We start from the raw sequence: 16486 nt of genomic DNA, 5'->3' as shown, positions 1-16486 counted from the left end.
TTTGTACACAAAATCACATTTTTGAGCCATTTTCGGCCTCACGTGCACGTACAAAAAAGTTATGTAGCTTCAGAACCGTATCCCCGGGCGTCACAAATTTGGTGTCAAAATGTGCGCGAAACTCGAAAGAAAAAAGTCATAGAGCATCGCGGCGAGAGCATTGCGTGTTGCAGAGTAATCGCGCGAAATGTCGAGGGGGGGCCTTTTAGGCCCTCCCCCCCCCCAGTCTTTTTAGGGTTAAACAAACACTGAGAGTTAACTGTGGAAAATGTAATATATTAAATACCTCCCAAGTTTGTCTGTTGCTGTGTCCATTCTCTGAGAAATCTCCTTTCTTGATGTCCCCCTTGAAGGGACCATAGCGGGTGCCTTTCTTGATGATTTTCTCGGCTATGACACCAACACACTTGATGTCATTATCAAACTGCTTGTAGGCCAGCCCTTCCGGCAGAACTCCTCCCTCTATGAGGATAGAGGTGGCTAGGGCATTGTTGTGGAGATAAGGTTGGGAGTCCCCCGCATGATCCTTGGACGCATCATCCCCTGACTGACCAGAAGGAGCTAAACGTTTCACTGCTGTCTTATTGCAGCTGGATACTGTTGGACCTGTGCTCTGAACTTGTCCTTTGTTTTGAAGGCTGCTGTTATTATCCACTTCTCTCTCTGATCGAGGTGGGCAATTGTTGGGGTGTACATCTCTCTCTGGTCTGGGTCCTGGTTTACTGAGAACTGCAATATTTGGAACCTCTGCACGGTGCCCTGTGGCTGAGTTACACTGAGTTGCTGTTCTGATTGTATTGGTCAGATTGAGATCAGGATGAGTTGTAGTAGCAAAAGCTGGAATGTGAAAGGAATGCCCTCGTTGTGGAACTTGCTGTGACAGTCCTGAGTTACTGCTCTGGGTGACTTGAAGGTTTCCTGTCAGACAACAACAGCAACAACAACAAAATGACTCAGCGTAAAAAATGTGGTAATATTAAATGTTCCCGACACTTATTTCCTATTACATTGCATCACAATTTCTAAGAATTTGTCAAGACTCTTGAACCCTACAGTGTGTACATAAGACTTTTGAAAAACAAGAGCTTCCTAACCATGACAATTTCCTCTAATTTTTGTCACACTTACCACAGAAAAAGTAGAATAGCCACCAGTGGAGCAGTGTGGAAAAAAAAAAAAAACCACATCCAAGAAGTTATGGAGACTATTTTCAAAAAAGTATTAATTTTATATCTAATAAAAGTACCAAATATAAATGTTGAAGGATACAAATTATAACTCTCTCCTTTATGTTACATGTATATGTAGGCAAAATGTATTCAAATCTGTCTTTGCTGATCCTAGCATGGCTCTTTTGATTAGAGCAGAAATACTACAAAGTGACAAGTTTTTGGGTACATAGGAGGGGTCATTTTGGCTAAAAATTCAATAAGATTCATAATTGGCTTCTGTTTTCATGGAATATCATACCTGAAAACCCTGAGACTGAATAAATCTGAACAAGCAAAGAAAAACTATTTAAAAATCTGAACTTTCATAAATTTCATATAATATTTAGCGTGAAAGATATTTCTAAAAATCAGAACATATTGAAATTAATGCATTTTCTTTCCGTGAAAAATCTGAACAGCAGGCAGGTATGGAATATGACACGCTTAATACACTACGGTATACGTATAAACCTACAATGGGAACTGGGTGAGAGGAAAAAGCACAGTACAGTTGGTTATCAAATCTCAAAGACAGAGCACAATACCTGCATTCACAAGGTCAATCCTTGTTGAAAAGACTGCAGGCCTGTCAGGAGGTAGAGCTTGAGGCAAGGCAATTGGCCTGGGAGGGTACTCTGCACCAGTAGAGCTGATGGTGACTGGGTAGACCAGGTCTACAGTGGGACTCTCTAAGGGCATCTCATGGTATGTACTGGCCTGAGAGCTTGTTGATGGTGGCATCCCGTATGGAATCTGGAGTGGAAGGTGTTGATTTGGCTGATCCAAGAAGTTGAAATCCATGGTGGTACATCCAGTGTTCCCTTCAACTTAAGAACACTGCAATACACAAAATGAAGGCAAGATGAAAAAAAAAACATATCAAAACAAAATCAAATCTGGGATTACATGTATTATAAAAACAAGTGTATACAGCTATACACGCTTATTACTAGGTTCTACTTGGTGGTACGTAGTCATTTAGACCCTTGGTTATACTTATAGACAGAAAATAGACAAAATAAACAAGAATGTGGCAGCTAGACGAGTAGATCGAGTTTTAGAGGAAAGAAAGACGAGGTACAATTAATGTAGCCTTGGTTGAAGCAGAGCTTGTATTGTAACTGTTAAGGCTCCTCTGAAAAGTACAAGGTATGTAATTTTGAACTTTATAAACAGTAAGTGGTTTAATTAGCACCTGAGAGAAAAAAAAAGAAAAATAAATACATAATTGATTATCATACTTGTACACACAACATGCAAGAGTATAAAAATGGCTTTTAAATAAGCAATCTCAGTATAGACTATACACTACAAACACTTAAATATACTGTGTATACAAAAGCAAGAGTAGGAGAGCTTAAAAAATATAGATAGTGAAAAGAAGAGATGAAAATGAGATTACAAAAGAGTAATGTTAGGCTTTGAGAAGATATTTACAGAGGTCCATGTCATGGGCATAAAGAAATCCCTTGTTTACATGCATATATAGGTTCTAGACTTTATAAAATTATATAAATGTATGGTCAGCCCTAGACAGAAAGATCCGTCTGTCCGGAGGACTCTCTTATATTTTGCCATTAACGCTGTCCTCCGTAGACAGACGGAAGGTACCAGTACCCATTGCTGTGTGGATATTCTTAACCTGTCTCTATGGAAAATTGGGTGAGGTACCTCACCCTTCTCGATTGCGTCTAATTCAAGGCTCTAGGTCGGCAAATTTAAGCTTATATAGTGAAATCAACTATTCAAGAATACATTACACTCACCAGATTAATGAATAATCCAACATTTCGGTAGAATTTTCAACGTAAAACACACATCAACCAGCCCGTCACGACGTCATGTTCAAACTGCAGAAACATACACGATACAGTATGAATCTATTAGCCAATCACATGCGAGGTAGTTTCTGCGTGTTTTTTTACTAAAACACATACCTCGCATGTGATTGGTTTACAGATTCAAAATGGCGACTTACGGCTAGCGAACGGCGATGTTGCGATATGGATAAAATTTCTGCATAACCGAGTTACTGTGAGTATTTCGATTGCACAATGTGAGAAATTAACCCCAAATATTGTTGCATAATGTGTCATGTCATGTCAAACTTGTTTGAATGTAAAAAAGCTGTCTGAAATTTGGTTTATCGTAACGTTTGATCTGCGCGCGATGCTCCACACAGGAGCTGGGATCATTGACTTCGGTCTGTATACGGAGGGGATCCGTGAAGCCAGACGTAGTCTCCGCGGAACATTCCCCGACGGACAGATACAGACCGATCTTTCGGTCACGGTCAGCCCCCGCCCCTGCTTGCTGAAATAAATCACAATTCAATGCAAATAGCCTCATAATAAACACGCTTGTTTTGGTTCTGTCAGTCGTATAGCCTCATCTAACTGCGACTTGACCGAAAGATCGGTCTGTATCTGTCCGTCGGGGAATGTTCCGCGGAGACTGCGTCTGGCTTCACGGATCCCCTCCGTATACAGACCGAAGTCAATGACTGCAGCTCCTGTGTGGAGCAGTCGCGCACAGATCAAACGTTACGATAAACCAAATTTCAGACAGCTTTTTTACATTCAAACAAGTTTGACATGACATGACACATTATGCAGCAATATTTGGGATAAATTTCTCACATTGTGCAATCGAAATACTCACATAAACTCGGTTATAACGCAGAAATTTTATCGATATCGCAACATCGCCGTTCGCAAGCTGTAAGTCGCCATTTTGAATCTGTAAGCCAATCACATGCGAGGTACGTGTTTTAGTAAGACAAACACGTAGAAACTACCTCGCATGTGATTGGCTAATAGATTCAAAGTGTATGTTTCTGCAGTTTGAACGTGACGACGCGACAGGCTGTGTTTTACGTTGAAAATTCTACTAAAATTTTGGATTATTCATTAATCTGGTGAGTTTAATGTATTCTTAAAAAGCTAATTTCACTATACAAGCTTAAATTTGCCGACCTAGGGCCGTGATTGGAAGGAGAGCATCAAGAGATAACTCTACCTGATCGATGAACAGGCTCTGTCCTACAACATCGTTCCGGAAAAGTAAAAGTAAAGTAAAGTAAAAGTGAATTAGACGCAATCGAGAAGGGTGAAGTACCTCACCCAATTTTTCATAGAGACAGTGATTAAGAACATCCACACAGCAATGGGTACTGCAACCTTCCGTCTGTCTACGGAGGACAGCGTTAATGGCAAAATATAAAAAGAGTCCTCCGGACAGACGGATCTTTCTGTCTAAACTGCGACCAGCCCCAACGCGAAGCCACTACCACTGTGTACATGGACCGGGGCCTCATGATACTCATGAGTCATGGATGATGATGGTCATGAAATCTTGGAATTGGAAGCATCACACTAGTTGAACAATCCCACTTCATTTTTTTCACTCAGTCCCAGTGGCAGTGCACAGTGTCTGTGTGAGAGTGCAAGCTGGACGTGGCGTGGATCTATTCGACACACTAATAATAGTATAACATACACTGTATATTACTTACGATTGAAACAACTTTAAACGACACCAACTGGAACCAAGAGTTCCTCGAAGTCAGGATACAGGGTTGTCTTTTCGTAGTACTCACCCCACAAGTGCTGCAGATTTCGACATTTCAAGTCTTTGTCATCACCTCATCTCGGGTCCTTTCCGTAGAAACTGTGATATGCAGCAAGGATTATTCTGCATGATAGGGATCCAGGAATGCACGCGCACCCGGCTCACAGTAGTGAGCGCACGTACGTTGATTGTACCCTAACCACGACCCCAACCTCCTGGCGCATCCATAGCCTGCCTGTCCTGTCTTGGGTACTAGTAACCGCGCGCACGTCGACGGATGACCTGCTTGCTGCTGCGATGATGCTCGAGATGGAGCGTGCTCTATGGCAGGGTGTGTGTACAATTTTGTATTTTGAAATTTAAATTACGATTTAAAAAAAAAAAGAAAAGAAGAAGAAGTAAGACGGTGCGGTGTGTTGGAAACATATCTCATTATTTTATTTTATGTTCAAATTATTTGAAAATCTGCGATCAGGGAAGGACAGTTCAATGTCCCCTCCCTCTCCCATAAAGAGGACGTTAAATTAAATTATTTAATTTTCATTACTGAAATGCATTTTGATGCATATTACCGGTATTATAGGCCTAGTTGTGGTGGCATATTACTTCTACTTATACCACTTCTAATACAGTACTTCTCACCAAAGCCCTTTCAGCAACTGGATGAGGGTTATTGGTGTGGTGTTTCTGACAGTGGATGCCGTTTGTGCTTTGTGCTCTTTCAAATGTAAGAATGTGATAAATAAAAAGGAATGTGATAGTAAGAAAAAAAAAATGTGTAAAAATGGCGTCAAAATGGGCCTAGCTGCTATGATGAGCTTTCGATCCTTATAGAATCTGCGATCGTCAGAGGCAAAAATTAATGACAAACGTGGGGAAAGCAAACATATAAAAATGTGAACTAGGCTATACACACAAGAAGTACAGTCTGAGAATCGCCAGAGATCCGGCTTGGCCCTATAGAGACACAGAATAATGTAAACATTAAAAAGGGGACAAGTCTTGTCCACGCTTTTTATTTTCATTGTTCTCTGTCTTTATAAGCTCTCATAAGCCAAACAGGTAGGGCCTAAGGAGGGTAGAGGTTAAAACATGAGAGGTGACAAAACGCTATCAAGGTGGGCCAGTGATGATCCACTCTCGTAGGGGTGCGGGCAACTAGTGAAAGATTTATAATAAGGGAGGCAACGTAATCAAACAAGATAACAAAACAGTGAAGAATACTGAAGAGAAAGATGATTGAATTCAAAGTTTATAGCAACTTCATTTTGAGTGAGGGGGGGGGGGGCGGTCCTAAACCTGGTTAAGTGGAAAAACTTTTTTTTTTTTAATGAAAGTGAGAGCCAACTAACAAAAAATGCAGGAATATAAACAAATCTCAAAGGAGGAAATAGGCCTCCGTGATCTATAACGTAAACAATTATGTATATATGGATATTTATATTACATATCATAAACATCAACTCTGTGTGTGTGTGTGTGTGTGTGTGTGTGGGTATATTATATATATATATATATATATATATATATGAAGAGTTTGTTTGCAAAAACCGATAAGTCCTTTTTTTAAGATTTTGAAGTACGATGTCAGTCATAAAGTACAAAATAATACCTTTTAAATGATATGAAGAGTTCGTTTGCAAAAACCGATAAGTCCATTTTTGAAGATTTTGGAGTACGGTCTTTGTCACAAAGTACAAAATAATACCTTTTAAATGATATATTGGTCAGTACATAGATAAAGGTACATTTTTGAAGTTATGGTCAAAAGAAGCAAAAATTTTCTTATTATTCTCTTTATTTTTCTTGACCTTTAATCGCAAATATCTCCATTTGGAAAATATGGACTTATCGGTTTTTGCAAACAAACTCTTCATATATATATATATATACATATATATATACATATATGTCTTATTCCTCACAAATGGAAAAGGGGTCATGTAAAAATAATTATGACTATTCTAGGAAGATAATGCGTGGAGAAGGGTCAATAACAGAAATTCGTAGTCCAGTCATGATGCTACAAACTACGTCATTGGCTCTGCCAATTTTGTTCAAAAGATGAGTGCGACATTTTACTCGGCTGATTTTCTTTGCGAAGATAGACCTCCAATAGGACCTATATAAGGATAGGCCTTATAATGCGCAGGAAATTGCCCAAAGCTGCACTTTAGTTGCTCGATTTGGAACATCGGTAACAGGGTCTCTCTGCTCTGATATGCGAAAAATGTTGTTTGTCCAGTTCTTTTTTTTTTCATTTTGTATTTGTTGTTTTGTTAGTTTGTTAGTTTGTTTGGTTGGTTGATTGGTTGTTGGTTTGTTTTTGTTTTTGTTTTTGATTTGTTTTTGTTTTTTGTTTTGTTTTGTTTTGTTTTGTTTTGTTTTGGTTTTTTTGCTCATCCGGAACATGTGGAAGAACTCGAAGTATAGTGCTTGAAATAATTACAACCATGGGTTATAATGATTCAGTATTTTCGCTACGGCCAAATTCAACACACATATTATCATTATACATATATCTTCTTTTTTTCTCGTGATCGAATTTCCCGACAAAATGTTATCGATCCAAGAATTGGAGGTATATATTCCTATACATTTAATAAATGAGTGGTTTCATGGAAAGTATGTTAAAAGAATCTTTACAAAATGTAGAATATAAATTATCATATTAACCCTTTGCGTGTCACGTATATAATGTTTCCTGTCAATAGGTTTAAGTGTAAAAGTTGTGTACATTTTGACTTATTGGCACAGAAAGCTAATACCGTGTCTCGACTAGCACTTGTGCTAACTTTTGGTTCCCCCTTTAACAACATTATCTTCTGTTTTTCTATTATTTTTTTCGATTATTTTTTTCAGAACTTCTGTCTATGCATATATATGTCTACATTACATACTTATTCATTCTCTTTGCCTTTTCAGTGATAAATGTATCACAATGAAACTAAATCTATTATACACATGTATTCTTGATATGTAAGGTAGATAGAGGTATGTAAAATATATGCTTGCAAAGCTGTAAGAACCTTGTACAAAATCATTGTATTCTCATAAAAATTTCATGTTATTGTATCTTACACTGGAATTTCATGTTATCATGTTATCATATTCACATGTATGTTGTTAATAAACTCAACTCAAACTCAACTCAACTCAAACTCAGATTTTGTTAATTTTATAAAAGGAAGCGACATTTGCAGCAAATTTATCATAATACCTGCATTTCTCGTAATTATTAGGTTCTCTTATTTAAAGAAAAAAATGTAACTACTTAAGAGGAATTTTGGAGAAAACTGATTTGGATACCGCATGCCCTTTTTGGCATGATTCGAGTATGCTGAGTTAGTAAAAAAAAAATAATGGTTCGCAAGCAAAATCCAAAATAGTACATCGGTATACGCACATCAAAACTTTTATAAACAAAATGTCTGCAAAATCATCACTTTATCATTATCATTATTATTATTATTATTATTGCTATTATTATTGCCATTATCATAGTATAGTCACTGATTATTATTATTATTATTATCATCATCATTATTATCATTATTATCATTATCATTGTTATTATCATTATCATGATTATCATCATCATTATTGTTATCATTGTTATTGTATAGGCCGTTAATTTTGGAGGCAATCAATTCTCGGAAAGACAGAATTTGCAGATTAACGTTGTTTCAATCGCACAATGAGAAGGCAGGGCTGCAGATAAGAATTCGATACATAAATATCATCAATTCATTAATATGGAAGTTATTTATTGAAATATGCAAATTATGGGTTGTCATGCAAATAACACAATAGCATATTGCCAATGTCTTCATCATTTTTTGTCACTTCATAATGACATAATAGTTATATGAAAATCAGATGCAAGGTCAACGAATTAGGAAGTAAAAATGGCATAGGCAAACCAGTTTAACAGAAATTTATGATTATGCAAATGCGTGGCGTCTACAAAGGTGTTGTAATGATGAAGGAAAAGAAGATGCACCCATGAAAACAGCTATTAGTTCCTTCAAAAGTTTACTTTAAAAGCCACAAATCGAGGATGCATCATCATATAGATTTTTGTCATCAATTGAATTAAATAAATTATAGTTTATGAGTCAAATTGTCTCACGTAAACTTCTTAGCACTCGGATAGGATAATGGAGGGACAGAGAAAAGACGAAAATCTTTGCTTTCTGCCCATGATGACTGGAGGAAACTATTACTATGATTAGCTCGATGTCATTACGAAAAACCTAAACTTGAAGCCATACATCGTTCTTGTCCTTTCTTCTTCTTTTTTTTCGGGGGGGGGGGGGGGAGGTTTCATGAAGAGTATATAGATAGATGTTATCATGCATGAAAAACAAAATACATGTACATGTCGCTCCCAACAGAGAGACAGAACTTTTACTGCCACCTTTGATATACTAGTACCATACCGTTTGATTTATAGATGGCGCTGTTCATTACACTCTCGCAGAGCCTTCTATTGTTAAAAGTTCACTCATGGTCCATCAAAGAAAGTTGCATTTGTGTGAAAGCATCTCTACCAGAACTTAAGAAAATAGGAAAAAAAATAATCTTTGACATTTTATCGTAACCTTGAATACAGGAAGAAGTGGGACAGTGATGCTGTCCCAGTTCATCCCAGCACCCCCCCCCCCCAAAAAAAAAAAAAAATCAGAATGGCGGCTAATATCACAATACTATTTTTTTTTTTGCAAAATCTTTTCGGCCCTAATGCAAATCATTGGAACTCATAAGGCCTTCATAAAGCATGCTGAGTGCCTGCTAAAGCCGTGCGATGAATTCACGAAGCACTTCACACTGAATTTTAAAAAAAAAAGTGTCCAAAATATAACTCAAAATTAAACTTTCCCGAAGAGTTGTTGCAGAGCAGTTACCATGAGATTGTACATTGATGCCAAATGCCTAATAGGCGATAAGACTTAAAATCCGATTATACACTGTAGTTCAAAACTCTTTGAGATAATATAGGAGTATAGAGAGGTGTCCCACTAATCTCCCGCACCCAGTTCATCCCACGTACTCTCCAGATTCTTTTAAAAACGCGGCGCCGGCCCCTTATATAGGCCTATACCCTAATAAACTAACATGACTATTATGCTCTGGTGCATGAACTTTTGAAGATAAAATTCATCCTTGAAGTGAAATTATCAACCTACTAGCTATGATTATGCCGTGGCAAAGTTATTATCAAGGAATGCTGGTATTATCCATAAACTGACGTCTTTACTGATTTAGGCCATATTGTATGCTATTATACATTGATAATAATCGGGTATTAAACACTGTCACATTTGCTGCTTGATTGGGGGTCACCTCCAAGATTGTGTATAGGCCTATTGATAGGATCTTAAGAATACACACTTCAAATATATTTTTGAGAAAAAAATACTGAAAATAATCTATGACTATATCTTTTCCAACGTGGATATTTGATGTAAACCTTATATGTGAATGAATGTCCTATACTGCCCTTTCTGTTTTATATATAGGACGAGTTTGTTCGTAAAAACCGATAATTCCATATTTGCCAAATGGAGATATTTGCGATTAACGGTCAAGAAAAATAAAGAGAATAATAAGAAAATGTTTGCTTCTTTTGGCCATAACTTCAAAAATGTACCTTTATCATGTATAGTGACCAATATCATTTAAAGGGTACGTATTACTTTGTACTTTATGACAGAGACCGTACTTCAAAATCTTCAAACATGGACTTATCGATTTTTGCGTACAAACTCTTCCGATTGAAGAACAGGATTGGCAGGTGGGATTGGTATTCATAATTTACTCTACTCGTCAGCAAAACTAATTCCATATAGGGGCCTATACCTCGATCGTACACACACCACCTTATAGCTTTGAAACAATTGGCCAATTGAAGTCAAGTCTGCCCCGAGTTCTTGTATTTAAGCAAAGATTTAAAAAACACCTCCTTGCATCTTATCAAATAATTATGTTGATTGAGGATGATAACTATATTATATGACCCGTAACGAGTGACCAATGCGTGCAGTATCTACGCCTACTTGAACGGTTATGTCACTACTCTCGTTTTCATTTCTTTTCTTCTCTTCCTTCCCCACTATCTCCCTCTTGTTTCCCCCCCCCCACCTCAGCCCTTTATTCATTTTGCAATATGATCCACTCATCAGCTGTTCTTTGTTTTTTTAGGGGACCAGCTTGTTTTAATAACAAGCTGTGTTTTCTCAAGGTCCCCACGCAACATTCGATGTAAACATCAACCTCAATTGTTCATTATTATTTTTTTTTTGTAATTATACAAAGCAATGTACTTTTCCCCCACAAGGGGTTTGTGTTACATGTGAATGGTGTGTGAAGATAAATGCAGTTTACAATGTACTGTAATTATCGTTATCATTAGCATAATTGCATCAACTTTATGAGGCGTCTTCGATACCATGTGTATTGATATCAAATTTCTTCGGAATTCGGCAGTCAAGCCATTTCTTCTTTTTTTTTTAGAAAGAAAAAGCAAACAAAAAAATCAAGTTAAAACAGTTTATAGCCATAATTATTTCATTCTATTAAAAACGACTGTAACTAGTCTAGACAATGCTGAATTGAACAAAAAAAAAAGTGAAGGGCGTACTCGGTCAAGACTAGATTCGATCTACGCGAAGAAGAAGAAAGGGTAACTTTACAAATTGCTTTGTAAAATTATATAAATACATCTTATTTGTGCGAAAGTGTAAGAAATATCACAATAATGGGCCCAAGAATGTTAAGCGTGCTCTATAGCCCTCTCATGCCTTTTTGTACAGCGTGATTTTGTTAGCAGCAGACGCACTGAGTGACAAGAGTGTAGAGAGCACTGTTTTGATTATGACTGTATTGTGTTGTGGTGGTGAATACACAGCCGCCAGTCGGCTGTATTTTAGTGAGTGTAAGCACAGACCACCGTGTCGGGTCGGGCTAGGTCGTGAGGTGGCCGGTGGTGAAGTGAATATGGGCTAGATGTAAGTATTTATTAGTATATTACTAGATCATATAAGACTCCGGAGGACAGACAGACCTTGCTCAAAAGTTGCTGTCTACATGCATGGTCTAGCTCGCTGCCAGCTCTGCATGTGCGACAATCGGAGATGGGCTGCTGCCTGTATACATCATTTTAGACGCAGAGCACTGTCACAATAACAATGTCAATAGACTGCTGGGCAGTTTCACTATCATCACTTCAGTATCTACCCTCATAAAACTGTGAGGGTGAGCAGGCCTACCAATTCTCACACCGGAGGCGTGAGACACACGCCTCAGCTTCTCATCTCATGCTCACACGCCCATCCAGCTTCCAATTGCCTCCTGGCGCAGTAAGGACGAGAAAATAAAAAAAGATTGTTAGATAGGTAAAACACAATGATTGATTGCGTAATATACTAGCGATCAGTGACAGAGAGGTACAACTACAACAGGGTTCGAAATTGGCAAAGGTCCACTGGCCATTGGCCACCCAAAATCATGTTGGACTAGCTAAAAATCATAAAATTCTCAAGTTACTAGTCCGCCTGGCTAGCCAAAATATTGGCTTGCTTCGGTGTCAAAATTGATTCTAAGTAGTCCGCCTGGCTAGTTAAAAAAAAAGTTAAGTGCGACCCCTGTTAACAATACGAGTAATTTTTCAATCCAGATCATGAGATAGGAATTATAAAATGTCGTGTTTGCATATTCTCAGACAACCAGTTTATTGAGAGATTATATGACAGTTCATTTTCATGTCCAACAAAAAGTGCATGCCTTACAGGTATGCACAAAATCTCATGATTTCATGCTTATCCAAAATTTACTAATCTCCTTAATTAATACCATGGGGGGGGGGGGGGCTGTCCCCATCCTACACCCTCACCCCTCGCCCCTCCCCCCCCCCCCTCGTTGCTTCGCTCCTTAACAGGATCTCACTTCCAGCCACTTCACAACTTGGCTTCTCTGTACGATGTGAGTGTGACATCTAGAGTAATCTACACTGATTTAGTGATTATTAGATTAAAGCCACAGCTGTGATGTTTACTTTATTTTAGGATTCATGCATGACATAAATTTACATTACAATACATACAAACATTGTATTGTAATGTACTAGGCCTGTGTCCTTGCTGGTCATTTGTTCTACTTTTATTATTCAGAAAGGCATAAGGAGGTCTTCAGTGCCTGCTTTGTTTGTTTTTTGTTTTGTTTTTTTATTACTGTATAATTATAATTTTCTATGTATTTTTTTAAGGTTTTGATTTGCGGAAGTTGGCAGCCCTGCATCTTGGACATTGCACACACGTGAAAGTGACATGGAGTACAACTACATGCAAGAGCGAGCAGCAGATCACCGAACCAACCCAGAGACCAGCCAGTCTCTTCACCAGCCTCAGCACCCAGTGCACTATCAACACAGCAGTATCCCACACCACACCACTCCATACAAGCTGGCTACCCGGGCCTGAGGTTTGTGCTTCTCACCTATATTACATGTGGTCACTCTTGTACGTAGAAGTCTAATATAGACTTCCTTCATAACCTCTGTATGACAGAGAATGAACTTACCGTGGCAACGGGCTTACACTCATATACAGTGCACTCCCGTTATAACGAAATGCTCGGGACCGGCAGTTTTCTTTCGTTACAACGAAATTTCGTTATAACCGAACAAATACAATATATAACGACAACAAGGAACCACGTATATATCATAGTATGTTTGCTGAATACTCATCATACACTGGAAAGCTATGTGAAATGTGATGGGATAACTGTATTACAATAATAAACGCAAGTTCCCCTCAGAAACTGTGCGTGACACAAGGAGCAAACACACAGTGGTGTGAAGTGTTCACCCATGCAGAGACGCTATAAATGCTTGTTCCGCTACGTATTTTCGAAAGCAATTCGCATTTCGTTATAACGGAGCACATATTCTTTTGTTTTTCTTTGTTGGTGGCGCTCGGAAAAGACTTCGTTATAACGAAATTTCGCTATAACCGTGTTTCGTTATAAGCGAATTTTCTACCACAGACTTTAATGGTGATAGTTTTGGGACCAGAGGATTTACTTCGTTATAACGAAATTTCGTTATAACCGTGTTCGTTGTAACGGGAGTGCACTGTATGTGGTAATGTGAATAGCTGGCTGTGTTATCTTTCATTGTCTCTTCTTGTAATAATTTCTTGAAGGAAATGTTGCAAGCCACTCTGTTCAATATGTAGGGAATAAAAAGATATCACAAAGGTGATTAACATCTTATTTCTTTGTGTCTGCCATAGAGGGCGCCAGAAGATAATTTGTTGAATGAATGACTTGTCTTTATAATACAAAGTTCTGTATATTTGTCCATTCCTCTCTCCAGCTGTCCCACCAAGATGGGATCTGTTTCCCGATTGCAGATTCAGGAAAATTTTTGTGTCCTTTCTTGGTACCTGCCCAGGTATTCAGAGGTTGATGCAGATCACATAGAATTTGAGAAAAAAGTCCTCTCTAGGTCAAAGGTCACAGATCTTTGGCTATGAAATCTATGGTACTTTATCGCTGTAACTTCATTCAGAAATGGTCAGCAGAAATATAGGTGTGCAGGAAATGGAGAAGTGGGTGCTACATTCCAATGGCAATTTTTAATTGGAATGATAATGGTGAAAATATGAAGGTGTCACCCAAAGCCATTATGAAGAGTGTCCAGAGATGTTGCAACTTGGTAGACTGGATAGCAGTATAGCAATGAATCAGAATATCATGGTTGTTTTACAGAGTATTTTCCATGAGGTTTAAGGATAAGAATGAATGTATACACCAAGTTACCTGAAATACACACATTGTAAGTGAAAAATCCAAGGTCAAGTCTGCAAAACAATTTTCAGAAATAATCATCTTGGAAATTAGGGTTGTGGATAGAAATAGATTAGAAGTATTTTCTTTGTACTGAAAGGGTTTATATATGGGTCAATCCTGTAATGTAGTCAGTGGTCAAGATAAACTGTACGACCTTTAGCATTTTAATTGTTTAAAGGTCATGTACAGTACACTCTACATGTCTGTGGCACATAGGATGATTGTGTTAAGGTGGCCTCACACTATGCAGTTTTTTCGATCGCAGTGCTTGCGATGATTGCCAGATCACAATCAACGAGTTGCATAGTGTGAGTGCAACGACCACAAGGCTTGCGGAATTTCAGCTGGTCGCAAGGGTTCACAGAGGCAACCGCAGACGATCGCAAGGTTTTGAACTTGTTCAAAATTTGACAGCAGCCGCAAGGAGGTCACAAGGCTTGCGGACGCCTCCAAGTCGCAAGAAGTCGCATGCGGTCGAGAACTGCGTGCGACTTCTCGAAACCACAAGCAGTCGCAAGAAAAAAACGCATAGTGTGAGGCCACCTTTAGAGATGGATGCATCCTGGGGCCCATTTCCTAAAACTTGTCATCAGTGACAAGTTGTCATAGATGTGACAAGCTACAGAAATCCTTGCATCTGATTGGCTGAGAGCGAATTTGTCATAGAAATGTGGCAGTTGTCACTGATAAAAAGTTTTATGAAACAGGCCCCTGGGTCAAATGTGTTGTGGTCAAATTGATATATGTAATTATTAACTCGTTGAGAACGGTTTGATTTTGCTACAATACGCATTTCGTAGACACCTGCCCGAAGTAAACTCAGGACTCGTCCTCAACGGGTTAAGGGTTGTTGAAGTGAAAAAAAAAAGAAAAAGAAGAAGAAATTATACTACTGTAAAAGTGGATATTTTCGCACGATTAATTTTTCGCGCTTGGCTGGGTGAGAAGAGTTTCGCGTGTTTTTAATTCCGCGGAATCAAGACATCACGCACAGGAACATATGGCAAGCAAAAATATTCGCGTGCTTTTATTTTCGCACTAGTTTCTGATTGCGTGAAATGCGCAAAAATTTCAACACCGCGAAAATTTCCACTTTTACAGTATGCAACCAGGCTACCCATTCATTGATATAATGATGACATTTGCCAATATTTCATTGTGTGTAAAAATGCAAGTATTTAGGGCATTGCAGAAACATTAGCATATTGAATTTACAGAATTTTGTCAAACCCTGGATTCAAATTTCTTCTGAATAGTGTTTTACCTGAAATACTTTTTCATAACACTATAACATTTAATTTTCACGAAGAATTATAAATGTTCAAACTAAAATAGAAATTTGTACCATATAAGATTGTTTATTAGAAAGTGAACAGTCCAGTTGTATGTACTGTGATTCACCCTTCCTACTTGCTTCCTGTGCACAGGTTTGCATCATACATCAACCCCCTTCAAGGCCCAGGGGCTGTACCAGGCCATGTCCCCAGTGCAGATGGTGTGCCCCTTTCCAGGTTGCTACTTCAAGCGCAGGTGGTAGTGGGGTATCTAGCCAGGGGACTCATGAGTTTGATGGCATTCTTAACAATGTGATGCCAGGTTTGTTTGATCTGTCTGTAGTAATGATGTTTGTTGTTTTTGTATGTTATCCACAGGAAATATTTGACAATGCTCACACATGTAGATCATTGTCACATTTGTTTATTAGACAGTGTTTTTAATATCATTGTTTAATGTTGGGGACAATGTATGCTTTATGTATTTTGTATTTGGGGAGAGTACCGGTAATAGTTTGGGAATTATTAATATATATAAAACAATTTTGCGAGTTGTTGAAGTTGCAATTCAGAACT

The 16486-nt window shown here is 38.2% G+C and overlaps 1 protein-coding gene across 1 annotated transcript; it reads right to left on the bottom strand.

The window, feature by feature from the left end:
- Positions 1-286: 286 nt before the first annotated feature.
- LOC139741575 (uncharacterized) lies at positions 287-2038 on the bottom strand (the record flags this gene model as incomplete). Its single annotated transcript, XM_071652158.1, has 2 exons — positions 1757-2038; positions 287-918 (listed from the first exon to the last, which is right to left on the bottom strand). Coding segments are annotated over exons 1-2 (888 nt in total), but the record flags the coding sequence as incomplete, so codon positions are not given.
- Between the last annotated feature and the right edge of the window lie 14448 nt (positions 2039-16486).

The sequence above is a fragment of the Diadema antillarum genome, unplaced genomic scaffold (assembly GCF_040938485.1).
Source record: "Diadema antillarum isolate AM-2024a unplaced genomic scaffold, OU_Dant_1.0 seq00000935_RagTag, whole genome shotgun sequence".
Lineage (NCBI taxonomy): Eukaryota > Metazoa > Echinodermata > Echinoidea > Diadematoida > Diadematidae > Diadema > Diadema antillarum.
The sequence above is the reverse complement of the archived record's forward strand: the minus strand, read 5'-3'. Positions and strand labels throughout refer to the sequence as shown.